This window comes from Myiozetetes cayanensis, unplaced genomic scaffold, assembly GCF_022539395.1.
Source record: "Myiozetetes cayanensis isolate MyiCay16 unplaced genomic scaffold, myiCay2020 scf1, whole genome shotgun sequence".
Classification (NCBI taxonomy): Eukaryota; Metazoa; Chordata; class Aves; order Passeriformes; family Tyrannidae; genus Myiozetetes; species Myiozetetes cayanensis.
In genome coordinates, this window is record NW_026086604.1 from 7187133 (window position 1) to 7205130 (window position 17998).

Below are 17998 nucleotides of genomic sequence, written 5' to 3' on the forward strand. Positions count from 1 at the left end.
CTTAGTGGATCAATCATGTTTGGACCAAATGACGAGATTTCCAATTTGAAGATCAATACACAAACAAAACAAGTTACCCACATATCCAATTACAAATATAAATTGTCAGTCAATGACCCCAAACCAACTCAGCCTCATACCTGCAAGGCAATAGCTAATCGAATGAGGTCAATAACCACTTCTTCGTTGGCCAGTTCAATTGTGGTAAGAGCTAGAGATGTAAACAGCAGTTCAAAGTTTTTCTGGACATTGTCTTCTTCTTTGCAGCCTAAGTAGATGTGTCTGTACAACTGCTGACCATGCTATAAAAGACGTAAAAGGGAAAATGAGTATTAAAATAATAGATTAATTTAGGTTAGAAAGGATATTTAAGGTTCTTCTAGTCCAACTCTCTACTCCAAGGAGGGCCAACTTAAATAAATTGTCCATTTATGAAAACGAGGAATCTATCTTTTAATATTTCAACAGGAAATGAAGGCCAACATCTAACCACAATGCAGCATTCATGCAGTTCTTGGCATAAAATAGAATAGGACTGTGTTTATAAAGAAGTTGTTAGAAACTGGTGGTAATATTGGTTAATCATGTACTTGTTTGTGTGTGTATGTGTATACATGTATTTTATCCTTTTTTTATTCTTTTAATTCTCTGTCTAATTTCATGCATACAAGGGTTTTCACCTAAGACATACATGGCAATTTTATTCCATGGAACCATCTTTAAAGTATCTAGAGCACCTCAACAACAAAATCACTGTAATTTGATTAAAATCATTTGGTACTGATCTTTGCAACTTCTTGCAAAAATACAACTGCAGAACAAAAGCAAAATACCTGGTTCGGTTGTTTTATTTCTAGATAGAAAAGTGATGTATTACTCTATTACCTTTTTCATGAAGCTCACATCTTGCCTTGAAATCTTGTCTCGTTTTATCTTTAGATCAGAAACATCTGGTATTATTCTACAAATGGAAGAAAAATATCGTTTTAGCAAAAAAAAGTTGAAAAGGAAGAGAATGTGAAATATAGGAACTATTCAAACAAATCTTGATGCAATTTCCATTTTAATTATATTGTCTTAACAATGACACTCAAATTTCAGTTGAAGACGGAGAACAATAAACAGAATTATGACAACAAAGTGTGGTTTTTTTCTCTACATAAAATAACATTCTGTCTTCCACAGCTAAATTAGCAGATATTTGAACCAGATATATGGTTATTTAAGGTGTGAGCACTGAGGCTTACCAGTAAAACACCTGCCATCAATAAGAGACACTGTGCCCTGTGCATTTACCAAAACAGTACATTAAAATTTCACATTAGCAAAGGTGTTTAAAAATCAACAGTACTTATCATTCAGGTGTTAAACCAGAATTTCTAGCAGGCCAAAGCAAACCAAAAGCAGTACCGTATCCCTCTGAGCTTCGCTCTGTTGTCGTGCCGATCGATGAGGTTGTGCAGGATTTCCAGGACCAGCTGCCTGAGCTCAGAGTCCTCCATGAGGGAAGGAGACAGTAACGGGTCCAGGAACGGGGCAGGAAGTGCATTACTGATCGTTGTGGCTTTGTATCCCGAAGTCACCTGTTCGTTGTCGGAAGTAAAATTAATGTGTGTGCTGTTACTGCACTGTAAGAATTAATTGCATTTGTCACTCATTTCTTAGTGGGCTTGCTTTGGCATCTGAAAGGTGGATTCAAATTGAAGTATTGGATTAATTTTTGAAAATTCCTGACCTCACTATGGATTTGGAAGGACTCCAACACACATTTTCAAATTAACTTTCTCATTTGTTAAAAGGATTGTTTCTCGGGTTCCTTCCTTTACCAAGATCCCCAGAAGAAAAAATAAAGGTATGATTTATGATTTTTTTTTAAATGACCTATGAAAAGTTGTAGGGCACAAAATAAAGATGGTAATAATTACAACAGAGATTTTTCCATTTCAGGTTATGAGCTGTTCACATATGGGAGTAAGCTCATTTAAATTAAAAAAGAAAAGTCAGAGCCTATATGTACACCTTAAACATTTATTGATACTACTTTATTGCAAAACATAATGTGAGCAGCAAACACCACTTTCTTAGAAATCTGGTACCATGGTGCTTTTTTGTTTTCCTTTGTTAAACTAATACTACCTCTGACTTGCCTTATTCAATTACTTTTAATTAAAGCAAATTCTGTAGGTACATAAAGTAAACTTCTACCTGACAATTCAAATATTAATTATCTGAACATTTACAGCAGTCAGAAATGTTTAAAATTTAAAATGGAGGTTATCAGAATACTAGAATCTCAAAACCAAAACAGATTCAGAAACTGCAAAGTATAAGGTATTGAGCATGAGGGGAAAATAAATATTCAAAATTTAATTATAATAAACACAGTAATATTTTTATCTAAGGCTTACCTAATAATTGTATCTTCATTATACATATTCCATACCCTTTTACATTTGAACTGTCTTGTTCTAATTTTGGCTGAGATAGTTAATTTTCTTCATAGTAGCACACAGGCTGCTGTGTTTTGTGCTGTGCTCTGGATTCGTGACCAAAACAGTGCTGATAACATGGAGTTGATTTAGTTACTGCTGAGCAGAGCTTGCACACTTCCAGAGGGACATCCCACACTAAAATGTGTCATCTCAGCAACAAAAGAGGTGGCAGTTTGCAAGGGCTGCCACTCCTCAGGGACTGGCTGGGTATCAGCTGGATGTGGTGAGCAACTGGGTTTTGGGTGGGGGTTTTGTTTTATTTTATTATTACTTTTTTTCCCCCTGGTTTTGTTTTTCTTGGTTTCCTTCTTTTACTTACTAAACTGTCTTCATCTCAACCCACTTTTTTCACTGGTACCTTCTGATTCTCTCCCTTGTCCCTCTGGGGAAGAGTGAGGGAGCGACTGGGTGGTCCCTGGTGCCTGCTGGGTTCAACCACAGCATGGGAGGAAGCACTGGGCCTGCAGTATAACTGAAGGTGATCAAAGCCAAGTGGCTGGCAGAGAAGCACAAGGGCACATGAAGGTATCTAATCAATCATTTCGTAAAGTGAAAATGACTAATATTACAAGCAGCAAGGCTGCAAATGTATGTGAACACTTTTAATGAAGTGACAGACTTTAACTGCCTATTACCATTGTCTGCCTGTGTGTATGCAATGACAACAGACTAATTATTTTATGAAATATTATTCTGTTGTAAAGAATACGTGATGTACAATGCTCAAATTTTTTTCACAGTATTTATCAATGTCTGAGTAATTCATTAAGCATCAGAATATTCACTTTCACACCTTTGTGCCCATGATGGGATTTTACTCCCGTATTCTAAGGAGAAGGCAAACTGAAATTCAGTGTCCACAATGTTAAATTCCTTCCACACGCACGACCTGAATCCCTTAAAGCATTCTTAGGCTATGCAGTGCCCAAAATCATTAGAACAATTCTTACTAACTTGGATGGAACTTTAAGACTGGTGAGATGAATATTGTCAGGAACAGTTTAGACATCCCTGAGCCTTATCTTTACTGGAGAAAATGTGCAAAATGACCACCTGAGGCCCTTTCTAACAACTTTTCTATCCTTAAATTGCAACTGTGAATGCTCAGGTCTTCTGCAAAGCACAGTCTAGGATTTCAGATTTGGACAAAGAATGGTTTAAACAACTTGCCTAACACCACACACAAATTCCATGTCAAAGCATGGATAGAAGCTCATTTTCCAGGATGGTATTCTGCTTTAGTTGGGAAATCATTCTTTATGCTGTATCCTCTGCTTCAGTGACTAAACAGTTTCCAGCTTCTGCAACAAAACAGCCCAGGATTCTACTGGCAAGAGTCTCCTTTACTACCCACTTTCTGATTCTTACCATCTGTGTCTATTTCCAGAAATACTCTTTAAAGGTTTACAGTTGAAAAATGTATTTGTGATAAAACATTCAGTCATACCTTACAAGAAACTTGGGAAATAATAGGAAGGAAAGAATAATCGCGTCTGAGGCTTTAAGGGCTTGGAGATAGGCATCCACTCCTATGGTTTTAAAAATAATGTCCATTCTACTAATTACTGCTTTTCTGGGCTCAGAGACAAAAGTGATTTCATTTTGATATTGCCAGTATTGCTGGCAGAACTCAACCTACTCTAGGATGTTCTTTTGGATCTGCAGATCCAATTATAACTGATATTCACTAAAGTGCTCCAAGAGATGGACATGTATTTCTTGAGTTGTTTGTAATATAAGTTGAGAAAACACTTTCACAATTTTACACAGTAGAATTACAGATCTATGTAATAGGAATGCATGTTTAATTTCATAATCCAGATTTGTTATACTGTACTTCCATGTGTAAAAACATAGACAAAGTGAAACATGGTGTGCTTATAACATAGTGTACTGAGCACAAAAGGCTTACCATAAGTAAAGATCTCAGTAACATGATCTGAATCCTTCTAGTTCCCAAGTCACTGCAATTAGAAAAAAAAAAAGTTGCAAATTAGGTTTTTTTGCATATCTCCAAAATATTATCCAGACATCATTTTAATAACTGCATTTCTACAAGTGAATACAGCAGTCTTGGAAGGGATGCTGGATGATCACAAATAAAGGGCAAATATCTCCAACTGATGGGCAATAACTAAATGTTTTTGAAAGAGACATTTACAGAAAGGCTTAAAAAATGGAGCTTATGCCATTGAAGAAAACAGTAAATTGTATATTGTAAAGCAGATCTAAAACTCATGTTTCACTTAGCAATCTCTCTGTATCTAAAATGTTCAATCACTACAAGCTTGACTTTATTTTCACAAGCATCAGCACTCAGAATTTCTTCTGAATTTAAAATGTAATTGAGTCTTCTTAAGAAACAAGGACACCTCTTATTTAAATCAGACCCAAGAATTCTGAGACTGGAAAAATGTTATCTGCAAAATCAGTAAGGAAAACTGAAAGACCCCTCAGTTTTCATATCACAGGAAGGTATACGGAACACGACTTAACCTGTTCTTCATCTGTTTTCACTTTCCTTCTGCTGGGACTAAAAGAGGTCAAATAGCTAATGGTATATATCACTACTCTTGCAAGATTTCAGGAGATAAAGTGCACTTGGAATAAACTGCTCCATTCAAAGAGACTCTCTCAGGAAAATAAAAAAGGTACAAACCACTTTGTGCATCAATAGCACAGAGAAAGAGCAAAACTCTCCACAGGAGTTGGCCCCTACATAACAGTGGGAACTTCTACCTATAGGGGCTATAATTCTGGCTATTGTATCATTCAAATGTCTCAGGTAGCAGAGACCAAAATTTCACACAATGCAAGACTGTATGAGCAGTCACAAAGCCTGCTGTATTCAGAATGACACATGCACATCATACTAACACACATATTTACACATAACCCCATAAAAGGAAAGTTGTGTAGGTAAAATACACCCCCACCAACTGTTAATCCAAGCACAGAACTTTACATGGATTTGTTCTTCAAATACCTTCTTAATGAGAGATAACTGCCTGGCACAGACAGATTTCTATCTTCCATGGAATATCATCCCATGCTGCAGAGACACAATACTGGACAAAAAGCCAGGAGAATGGCAATGACTTCCTACTTAATCTATCAGGGGACCAGTTCTGTGGTGCAGTGTCCATGCACATCTGGAAAGAACAGCTGTAGCCTCTTCAGTGACTTTCCCCATACTGAGGAAGCACAGTCTTTTCAACTTAATTACTCATGTTACAGGGAAAAATTACTTCAATGTATGGCAATATTTTAATTATGGATTTATTATAGAAATCTAACCACCTACAGCTTTTTCTTATTTATAAGCAAATAGGGAAAATTTAAAACAAATTCACTGGAATTTCTGCAGTTTATTTCTTAAGCTGAAGTCAGTTTGAACAGAATGTATTTAAAACAAAGAACATTTGAAAATTATACAGCTATTTGCAAAAAATGTAGTCATAGTTCAATTTCCCTCATTCCCAAAACACACATGTAAGAAATTATGGAATTAATCAGCATTCACTGGATAATTTGGGAAACATCTGTACAGATGTGGAGAGAAGAAATGTTTTAGTGCAAAATAAACTTGATTCCAATCAGGTATTTTCTATCAGTATCAAGTCTGTAGGCTGATTTCATATTGCTGGCCCTGTGCTTGTCTTGGTTCTGCATAGTATTTAATACAGCCCCTAATGAGTAAGGATTTGTATTTCACTTTTCTTAATGTTTTTCACTTCATACTTTATCAAGAATCTAAAATCTAAATTTTATTTAGGAGTTTAAAAATGTAGGATATACAAACCCCAGGTGGCTAGTATCCAGTGATTGTGAAGTCCCCAAAACAGGTACTTTGCCCATAATGAACATCATAATCTCTGACCTCTGGTAATCTGGGAGATTGCTTCCAAAAAATCCTAAATAAAAATAGAATGAAATCACAGAAGAAAAGATGAAAAAGGCCCTTCTCTTTATAAGGAAAGCCTTATAAATACAAGGAATATATTAACAAGGTCAAAATAGATGAGAATAAACTTATGATGTGTTTTAGGCCATAAACTCACATGTTCATTTCTGCAGAATGGCTTTAGAGAGTCTTTTTGTGACATTTGTTTACAACTCTGAATTCTAAATTTTATCCTAATTTTATTTATTCTAATTTTATCCTCCTCTAAATATACCATTTAAAAATTAAATATGTGGCATCTGTTAATTTGTAACTAGTGAGGAACTGGAAGTTTCTCACGGTACGCAGTGCTGTAACTTTTGTCTGTTAAGTCTCTATTAAGAATTACAAGTGAGGGGACAGAAATCCCAGGCATACAAGTGTTATATCTGACTCTTCCTGTATGGAGGGACTGACAATGAGAGCAGCTCCCAATGGGAAGTGAAGTGCTCAAGGGAGCTGCACAGGGGGGTTTCCTGAACCAAAGGAACCTCAGGGGAGCAGAAAGACCCACCTGGAGCCCACCTCCTGTGCCACAATAGCTGAAGGGGCCTGTGTAGGGCCAGGAGAAACACCAGGCACAGACCCCCTCCCAGGCCTTAAAAGAATCCCTTAGGGAGCACTAGCAACAGTAGGCACACAAGGAGGGTGTGGCTTCTGGCTTCTCTAAGGCCCTGGCTTCCCTAAGCTCTGCACCCCCCACGACTGAGGCAGCTGCCCCGACAAAGCTCCATCAGGACACTGCCACCCCAATGCCAGCTGCAGGCTGGGCCCTGCTCTTATGGCAGCATGGCCACAGCTCTGTGACTGCACCCGGGGACAGGAACAGAGATGATGCTGTTATTCCCAGCATTCCCCATGGAAAGAGACCTGGGGTTCCTGGTCAGTGGCAAGTTAAGTGTGAGTCAGCGGTGCCCTGACAGCCAGGAGGGCCAACCATGTCCTGGAGGGCATCAGGCACAGCATTGCCAGCCAGTCTAGGAAGGTGATTGTCCCACTCTGCTCTGCACTGGAGTAGCCTCACCGAGTCCATAATTATGGGTACCTCAATATAAGAACATCAAAGTATTAAGAGGCTGTTCAGAGGAGGACAACCAACATGCTGAAGGGTGCTGAGGGCAAGACTTCTGAGGAGCAGCTGAGATGACTTGGTTTGTTCAACTTGGAGGCTGGGGGTGCCCTCATCACAGTCTACACCTTCCTCAAGGGCAGTGGAAGGGGAGGTGCTGATGCCCTTTCTCTGGTGACCAGAGATAGGACACGAGGAAATGGACGGAAGCCACATCAGGGGAGGCTCAGATGGGAAAAGGTTCCTTACTGAATAGGTGGTTGGTCACTAGAACAGGTTCCCCAGGGAAGTGGTCACAGCACTAAGCCTGACAGAGCTCAAGAAGCGTCTGGACAATGTTCTTTGCATGGTTTAGTTGTAAGAAGTCCTGAGAGGAGCAGGGAGTTGGAATTGATGACCCTTATGGGTCCCTTCCAACTTCAGATATTTTATTCTATTATTGTGCAGTAGTACAGAGTTAACTTGGACAGAAACAAGCTTTACTTTAACAATTGGGTTGTGGGGTTTTCAGCATTTCTTTTTTTTTGGGGGGACATTTAAAATTCTGAGTTTTACTGCAGCGGAGAGAAATAATCTACTGCTTACTTGCTACTGCTCTAGAAAGCTTCAAGGTACAGATTAGTGAACAACATTTAAGTTGCACTGCCCCTTGTTCTTTAAGAAAAGGAATAGACATCATAAATGCAGTGCAATATATAATAACTCTACCATAAAGAGAAAATCTGAGAAAATCTATTCTAACAAAATAATCTACAGAATTTGTTACTCCAATTTCAGTGCTGTCCTTTGCAGTACTTAAGTTGTAGCAGCACAACCAGCCATTAGGTGTCGTTGTTGCTACTGGTTTAACATTCTTTTCCACAGGTTTTCAGGTAGCACCCACTAAAATATATATTACTGTATATGATTGTTTGCAATATGGTTTTCATAAAAGGACTAATATTAGTTCCATACCAAAGGCAGGGATTTATTTCTATATTTCAAGGGCCATACAATAATATAACTAAAATTTCTTTGAAGTCTACCAGCCTTTTTATTTTTTATTATCATCGAGATTCTTCCCTATCTGCTCAGTTAGCATTTAAAAGAACAACCTTTCAGAAGACAAACACTTAAAGTGGCCTGAGAATGAGGCAAATACAATCATGGATATCACACTTGGTATTATTCTTTTTGGATTCAAGTTGGTCCAATACCACCTCATTGTGGAAGGGGGAAAACAGGAGGGATTTCAAGTGAGCCTCTGTTACTGTCATTACTCACCAATTGTCTGAATAATTGCATTCTGGACAATCCTCTCATCACTCTCCTTGGAGCTCGTGCTGAAAGTGGCACTTCCCGCTGAGCTGCGCCTGTCACCCAGCTCGAAGTCAACGCTGATGCGCAAGTGCTTCAACAAGGTATTAAACACCTCCAGAACTGTCGGGCCTGGAAACAACAAATAACAGTGATTGCACCTGTCAAGGGAAAGATGTCTTAAGAAAATGAAAACTGACCTTTTCAATCCCTTTTCAAAAGAAATCAGAGTAAGCATAGAAAACCCAAGTCAAATTCAGTGTTTGAGGTGTAAGGCCTAGGGATGAAGTTTTGAAGTGTGCCTACACCTTGATGTTTTAGGAATTAACTTGGAATCAGGAAGTGCAATCAGATATGTCTGCATAATCCATTCTGATCAAGTATACCAGGTCTGGCCAGGATGGAGGTAACTTTTTTTTTTCCTTGCGCATGCAGCTTTTGCTCCACCCATTAAATTGTCTTTATCTTCATCCATGAGACTTCTCACCTTCTGTCTACATTGTCTCAGTCCTGTGGGAAAGGGGAATGAGCAAAGAGCTGTTGGCCAGAATCAAGCCACCATGCACGTTTCAGATAAAAAACAGGAGTGGTTGCTGAAATTAAGCATCAGCAATGGGTTAAACTGCAGGTACTCACCCCTGGACTTCAGTTATTTCAAAACTGCTACTAAAATACAGTTCTATATATTGGATCAAATAATGAGCTCTTTTCATCATACAGTAAAAGACTTCACAGGTCTGTGCATGCAAGTGGGTCTTGTATAAAGAGAAAGGACAGGCTCAGACTCAAACTAATGAAGCAGAGCAATAACACTACAGCAGGAGACCAAAAAAAATCAGGAGCAGAGCACTTGTGTGTATGCATTTTCCTAACTACTCCTATTTCAAGGAACTATACCACACTTAAATTACATATTTCACCTTGTTTCAGCTGCTTCACAGTTATTAAGGTAAAATTTCTCAGAAGATCATTCTACTCAACTCCCATATTACCACTCAGGTCACGGCAGCTGTGTCAAAAAGCGACAGTGCTCTTGACATTCTGTAGTCACACAGTTCTCTCAGACTTTGTGAACTTCTTAACAAACAGGAGTTCCTGCCTTTCACAATTTTTTCATTCAGTTTTTCAATACAGGGATTATATAACAGTCAAACTACTAAGTAAGTACATTTGAGTAATTTATCAGTAGAAAGGAAAAATCACGAGTAAGCACAAAACCTTCTCAAAAATAAATGCTTTCATTCAGTCTGAAACCAAAGCAAAAATGAGCACCACCCTGCAAATCTATCCTTTGACCTGATGCCTTAATTTTAATACAACTTACCTATTGATCCTTTAGCTGCTATTGCAACTGCTTCCAAAAGAACCTGAATAATGCCAGCACGGACTCGTGGTGAGTCCCTTTTGCGGACGTCAAGGTGTCCAAGGATTTCTTGTATGACATGATGGGAATATTGTGCCTATTAAAAAACAGACAGAAAAGTTTCATCTGTGACTTTAAGGAGAATGAACTCACGCACTGCTCAGCTCTAGTCACGACCATGTTCCTGTTCTGCAACACTGTCATTCAGAAATTTATCAAAATTTCCATCAATTCATGACTAAATATGGTATCAAAAAACTACCATGATAGATGAAGCTACACAGGTCCATTCAGCCCAGTATGCAAAAGTTTACAGCCTTAAAATATCCAGGAACATCTACAGCACAGAGGAAGCATGAAGTGGTCCTTCACTGAGCTAACTGCAGTTCAAGGACTTCAGTAGCATTGTTATAAATGCTAAGAAAACTCAGCTTTCTTCTACAAACCTGGACTGTTATGACTAGATCTTCTACATGTCTGTTTGACACAACCAAAGAATCAGACCTGGATCATGTTTACCACAGACAATCATATAATCATAGAATGGTTTGGGGTGGAAGAGACCTAGTTCCAAATCCCCTGCCATGGGCAGGGAACCTCCCAATAGACCAGGTTACTCAGAGACCCATCCAGCCTGGTCTTGAACACTTCCAGGGATGGGGCATCCACAACTTCTCTGGGAAGCCTGTACAGTGCCTCACCACCCTCACAGTAAAGAATTTCTCCCTAATATCCAATTCCCACCTTCCCTCCTTCGACTTAAGGTCACAATACCTGCTGCTCACTAGTAAAAATCTTGAGCACAACACAGTTGCACGTGAAGTTGGTTTCTTGAGCTGCAAAAGCAGCACAGCTGTATTGGTACAGACAAATAACCAAGTTGAGAGATGTGTTTGTCAAGTACAATGTCAGGTCAGTACAGCTATCCCAGTCCTCACTCTGGAGCTTGCTGAAGGACCTCTGCACTACCTGCCACTGGAGTTATTGAAAGGGATCTTTTGGATCCTTTGACTTCGTCTACTGTCTACCACTGTCATGGGAAGGTGAGCATTTAAACCTCTCTCATGTGCTCAAAATATGTATGCAAGGAAAAAAAAACGCTGGAGAAAATCCTACCTGTATAGAATACATGATGATTTTAAAGCAGGAAACAGCAAATTCATTCGGATCCCATAGTCTGTGATGGTCTAAATGCCTGTAAGAAAAAATTAAGAGACCTGAAATAATGACATTCCGTGGACATAACAAATGGTATCTTAGCATTTTCTCAAAATTCACCTCAAAGGGATTATTTACTTACATAAAACTTCTAAGTAATGACTTACTGACTCAGTGAGAAATCTAAAACTTCAGAAAAGTACTTGTTTTCAGGGTTTAGGATGTAATCACAGTACATGTGGTTGAAAAAGAAATGCCTGAGCTTCTAGTTCCAGAAATCTAAGGAACCTCATCATTCCAAAGATATGCAGTTAAGAATATACTGTTTCCACACAAAGTACATGCATAAAAATGGCTGTGACATTAGATGCTCACTAATGTGAGAGATATGCTGATGAGGATGTTGTAACACTGTGACAAACTTCTACTCTATGGAAGATAAATAATTTGTTTTGAATCACGAGCTACAAAATAATTAGGGCTGAATGTTCCATCCAGAACAGAGACTCTAAGAACTATTTTTGTTTTCATGGTGGTTTCATGAATAAAATATGTGGAAAACAAAAAAAAAGAGCTATTCTTTATGCATATACACCTTTATATCTGAAGCATTTCAACAGTTTCTGCAAGAAAGATCAAAACAGAATCCAAATGATAAAATGCATTGTTTAATTTTTAAATGGGAGAGGAACCACAAATGAAAAACTCTGTCAAGAGTTCTAAGCAAAAACAAGGAATTCTGCTCAAGAGCTATGCTGAATGCTATGAATAGGGCACACAAAGTTTTGCAAAAAGGAGATCTGAAAATCTGAAAAAGCCTGACAAAAGTAACTGCATTTTTCAATCTAGAAGACTGAAAAAAAAGGTAATTTTGGATGTATTTTAATTGGTATGATTTAAGTTTAAAAAAACCTAAACCAAACCCAACAAATTCACCAAATAAAACAAACAAACAGGCCAAGCCAACAAAAAACTTCCTAACAGAAACTGAATTTAGGTTGCGTTTCTAAACATGTATCTCAGCTACAGAATTATTACTGCTCTGCTCTTTCTCAAAGAACTTAGGAAACACATAAAGATGCTTCCGAACAGCAAGCTCAAAAGCCCACAGGTGAAAGGAATCAGTGCTCTGAACACAGGAGGACTGACTGGATGCTTAAACTTTCTCTGCCTAGAATATGGAGGTCTCAATTCACTCACAGCTGCTCCCAGCACAGTGACCCAGCTGAGTACAGAAGTCTCCTTCAAGGTTGATTAAACCAGCTGACACAAAGCCACCCTCTCCTGTGCCCTAAATTGTCTTGCAGTCCACTGCAGAGATTAAAAAAAAAAAAAGTACTGCCATTTTGACAAATTACATACCTTTAACAGAAATCCCTACAGGAAAGAATGTCAGGGATTTTAAAGGTGTTTGTCTGTCAAGATAACAGCAGATTTGCATTACTAAATATCAAACCTGTTGGGGACAGCTGCCTTTCTTGTGCACACTGCAAATGCACAGGCATAATTAATCCTGCCTTGGGGTAGAAAAACAAATAAAATCACCTCTTTAAATCCTTCAAGGCACAGAGGCTCATAATGTATTTATTCATGTCTTCTTCCTCCTTAATATCATTTCAGTACAGTCCATCATTTCTTCTACATGATAGCTTATTTTAGCTAACCTATTTTATTTTTGTCTCATCAAATACAAAATCATACTCTGCACTATTTTCTCCTGATTGGAACTGATCCCTTAATCTTTCAGGGCAGCATGTGTTCTCTGTTACCCTTCACACTTCCTATTTATGTGCCTTAAACATCCATTCAGACAGATTATGGTCAACTAAATCTTATATCACGTTAAAAAAAAAAAGAAAAATTCCTCTCAAAACAAGACATCCAGTTTTCTTTTTTCACAAAGGCCAAGTATTAGCTGCTTTGGGTAGATGAACTGATGGGATGACACCAGGTGGAAGGTGACAGCCTAGGTTAAAGATCCGTGTAACAGCTCAGTGGGCAGCATACTTTGTGTACTAGAATTTTCCTCCTAAGAACAGCAGTATTGGATTACTGCAGGTGACATATTTTATTGGTCCTAACAGAGTGTATTCAATGTAGCTTTGTTTTTGTAAAAGTGGTTGAAGGGTATTTTCAGCATGGTGCATTTACTTCGTTAAAATCAAGTCACACCTTGACTCCTTTTTTTTTTTTTTTTCAAATTACATTTCTTTCACTAAGGAATATCCAAGTAAGATTTCAAAACATTTTACTGCTGGATTAACAAATGCCAAGCTGCCTTCCATTGAGATCTGCTGTATACATGTGGCAAATGTGCACAACTGGGTTTCTCAATTTAAAATGAACAGCAGAACCAATCATGCAAATTACTTAACGGACAGAGAGAGCCACTAATGATCCCTGAACTCCCTCTCACTGTCACACACACAAGCAATCCTTGCAGAACAAGATGATAAACTGATACTGAGGATTAGAAAGCGTAACTGAGACGTGCATGTATAGAAAAATACAAAATAATCTGCTCATGCACCAGTCTGTTAGTGTTTGAAACCCCTGCAGAGGTGATCTGATAACTGACAAGAAAGGAAATACAGTAAGATAAACAATTGTTACACTTGGGAAGTTTTTCCTATTCACTAGGTTTCTGGATCTCTCTCTGAATCTGCCTAATCTGTTCACCACTGCAAATTCATGCTCAGTAAGTCTCAATAGCTTCTGACTGTTGACATGACATATAAAATTTTTTCAGGTAATGTTAATATAATTACTTCTTTTACTTTCATTAAGCAACTTGCCACATTGATCTGACAGATTTCATTAAAAATTATTATTTGAGAGTATTTAGCTATATGAAGGCACTTATAACCATGGAGATTTTCCACCAAAGGCAAGGAAAATTAAGGTCAATCCAGACCTGTATAAGGAGACTGACTTCAGATTTCTACTATCTTCATTACATTTAAATCCCTCAATCACTGAACATACCCAGTCTCATGATGACAGAAACATTATTATCTCAGTTTTGCAAGGAAGTGATACCATGTTGCCTGATATCCCAGTGCCACATGAAGCAAGTCTTCCACTGGGGAACTGGACCTGCACCTTCAGTGTTGAAAATTGTTAGAAGAAACTGTTTTCTAATCATAAGCTAAGTCAGGTTTATCAATCCAATGAAGTACAATGGACTCACTATCTCAAACTTCCATTCTAACTGTTGTGCTCACTCACAAAGTGAAGCTGATTAGATACAGCACTCTCTTTTAGTTTAGGAAAAACAGCTTGAAATTGCATTTTCTGCATCTCTTGTTCTTCAAAAATACTAAACCTGTACAGCAATCACTTCTAAAAAGACACATTTGGCAATTCTTCCTCAAAATGAACACAAAAATGGTGACCACAGAGACTCTCTATTCATAAAAGAAATTACACATTCTGAGCACCTGGTCATTATCCACTGATTTCAGTGCAGCATGTGGCACGTTGAGGTGCACACAGTATGAATGCATCAGGCTTCAGATTTTCGACAGGAAAAACAGGTATGACAACTTCTCAAATCCCAAACCAAGCACTAACTCTCGTCTAGGGAATCAGGAATTATTTGTAGGAAACTTCCCTGGTACTAAAATGATACAAAAGACTGTAGTAACCGCACATGATGGTAAAGTTTTGTGATAAACTCATCAAAAGAATTTTAAAGTGGTAAGAAAGCAGCTGCAATACAGTTCCAAACAATCCATTCAGACTTTTTGGCACCTAACTGTTCACTCTGGTGGCAGATGTTTGAAGAATGCAAATTTTAAATCTAGGAAAGAATGAATATTTCGTAATTAAACACTCAACTTGGTAACATTTAAAATCCTATCAGGTTGGTATAATAGGTACATACAGAAAATAAGAAAATAGCACAGTTCTTTGTATTTAATTCTTCCTGGGGATAAACAAGGGGCTACAAAAATTTTCTGCCCTCAATACTAACCCTAGCTTCCTTTGCAATTTCTGTTCTTAACAGCAGTAACTTGAAAACAGCTTTTGGTAGCTTGAAAGTCCTTCAGTGTATGAATAAAATACTTGATATATGTGGGAAGAACTAGGCCATCTAAGAAAACGTATTCCTGCAAGAGGAGCATATCTTGAAAAATCTACAAGAAGCAAACAGCTCTTCTCACCCCCAGGAAAAGCCAGGGTTTGAAAGTGCAGAGCTTCCTGGAAAGATTTCTGCTGAGAACACATGAACTTGCAACGAATCACAGAATGGTTTGGGTTGGAAGGGACCATTAAGATCACCCCTCTGCCATGGGATGGGACACCTTCGACTAGACCAGGTTGCTCAAAGCCCCATCTAACCTGTCCTTCCGACACTTCCGGGGATGGAGCATCTACAGCTTATCTGGGAAACCTGTGCCAGTGCTTCATCTTCCCATGAAGAATTTCTTCCTAATATCTAATCTGGATCTACACTCTTTCAGGTTAAAGCCATGCCCCTATGTCCCCCTAGGGGCTCTAAGGTCCTTCCAGAGCCTTCTCTTCTTGAGGTTGAACAAACCCAGCTCTCTCAGCCTCTTTTCACAGGAGAGGTGCTCCAGCCCTCGATCATCTTTGGGGCCTCCTCTGGACTCACTCCAACAGGTCCATGTCCTTCTTCCACTGGGGGCCCCAGAGCCAGACACAATACTCCAGGTGGGGTCCCAGAGGGCAGAGTAGATGGGGAGAATCCCCTCCCTTTTTGATGCAGCTCAGGACATGGATGGCTTTCCAGAGTGTCAGAGCACATTGCCAGGTACTGCTGGGCTGTTCATCAGCAAACATTCCCAAGTCCTTCTTCCCAGTGCTGCTCTCAATCCCTTCATCCCCAGCCTGTACTGATTCTGGGGACTGGCCTGACTCAGGTGCAGGACCTCATGCTGAACCTCATGAAGTTTGCACAGGTCCCACCTCTCAAGCCTGTCCCCACCCCTTGGGATGCCATCCCTTCCCTCTCAAGTGTTGACTGCATGACACAGCTTGGTGTTATGGGACAATATTCTGAGGGTGTACTGAATCCCACTGTCCGTATCATCAACAGAGATGTTAAAAAGAGCTGTCCCATGACCAACCCCACGGAGCACCACCTGTCACTGATCTCCACCTGGACACTGAGCCTGAGAGGTCTCCCTGTACGCCATGCCCCCCTGCTCTGCTGTGGAATGCGGCTCACCAAAGCTGTGAGATCAATGTCTGCTTTGTAACAGACATTTGACAGAGGCGAGAGAAGCAGCTTTAACTCATCTCAATGCTTGTAGCTTTTTTCACAACATATTTTTAAGGAACCAACATGGCCAATGAAGAGAGCTGAAAAACACTGGACTTGACTTGGCAGTATAAATTGCAATTTTATGGGGCACAGTATTCCTCTGTGCTATTTGCATTTTACTTGGTTTGTCTCTCCACTGTTTGCAACACTCATCTATGGGAAATTAGTATCTTGAATAAACAGATTCACGTTGAAAAAAAAAGGCCAGCTGAGGCAACAATCCATCCAAAACATTGTATTCACTTCTGAAATCACTTTCCTCTGTAACTACCTTCGAGTTAATATACAGGTAACAAAGAGCTGAGATGAAAAGAGGAGCAATTTTTTGAAGAAACATGAATGGAATCCTTTGTGTTGAAAAGGAGGAAGGAATTTAGTGCAACAGAATTAAGAGGATGAAATAAAGAAAATCTCTTAAGACATTCCATGAATTTTCAACTTACGCAAAAACCGGTCTGACAGCATTATTCATGTTTCCATAGGTTGCTCGTCCTAGTAGTTCTCTGAAACAATTCTCAGCCAGCAGAGCAGGATTTTCCTCTTTCTCTCCTCCTGTAGGAGAGGATGGAGGGCCTACTCTGCTGAAATAAGACAAAATATATTGATTATACTACTGATTAATATTCATCTTCCTTACTGTACCCACCCTTGATACTAAACAAGAGTCACACTCTTGATCTAGGCAGGAACTGTATTTCAAATACGCATCAAACCAGAATTCTGAATAAAATATTTTATTCTCTTATAGCTGGACTATAAATCCACTCAGTACTAACCACAGTATTAGTAAATATTTATATGGCAAAACCAAAGGCTGCTAATAGAGAGTTAAATTGTTAAATTGTTACCGTCCCCATTTTGACAAACCACTACCTGTTGCCAATGATGAACGAAGGCTGTGAAACCATGAAAAATGTTAGGCAGAGTCTTAGTCATTTTGTTCAGATTAATGATCTCATTCACCTGCCCACTACTGAATCCATACTGTGTGGGTGAGTGTTAAATGAAACTCCAGTACTTCTGCACAAACAGATGGCTTGTGAGGTGAAAAAAAAAGTCTGACTGAACTAATTAGAACATCATCACCCACACAGTTACCTCTAGATAGTGCAGAAGCTGGTCACCTTCTAACTGGTGTCTCCCATCATTACAATGGACAGGGCACAGCTGAGCCCCTCAGCCAAGCTGAGGGTGTTGGGGTGAAAACAGTTTCAGAAAGCAAGCAAACAGTTCCCCCTCAGGTACCTCTATAACTTATCAAGAGGCACTGAACCTACAGGTGCTTTAAACACATTATAGAAACTTAAGTGAGGATTTATTCACCTACATTAACATTATGCATCTATGCATTAGGAGATTTTATTTTAAATTGCAGAAATCAGTACAC

General features: G+C 39.0%; 1 protein-coding gene across 10 annotated transcripts in view; it reads right to left on the reverse strand.

Annotated features, from left to right (window-relative positions):
- Positions 1-17998, reverse strand: part of EFR3A (EFR3 homolog A) — a 77633-nt gene that overhangs the window by 17133 nt on the left and 42502 nt on the right. For 9 of the 10 annotated variants that reach the window (XM_050329239.1, XM_050329269.1, XM_050329259.1 and 6 more), the window contains 9 exons: positions 17055-17192; positions 11280-11358; positions 10125-10260; positions 8768-8932; positions 6295-6406; positions 4405-4456; positions 1411-1583; positions 886-961; positions 141-302 (listed from right to left, as the gene is read on the reverse strand). In XM_050329239.1, coding sequence (XP_050185196.1) covers positions 141-302; positions 886-961; positions 1411-1583; positions 4405-4456; positions 6295-6406; positions 8768-8932; positions 10125-10260; positions 11280-11358; positions 17055-17192 — 1093 coding nt within the window. The remainder of the gene's footprint in view (positions 1-140; positions 303-885; positions 962-1410; positions 1584-4404; positions 4457-6294; positions 6407-8767; positions 8933-10124; positions 10261-11279; positions 11359-17054; positions 17193-17998) is intronic. The other variant, XM_050329212.1, reaches the window with a different exon arrangement.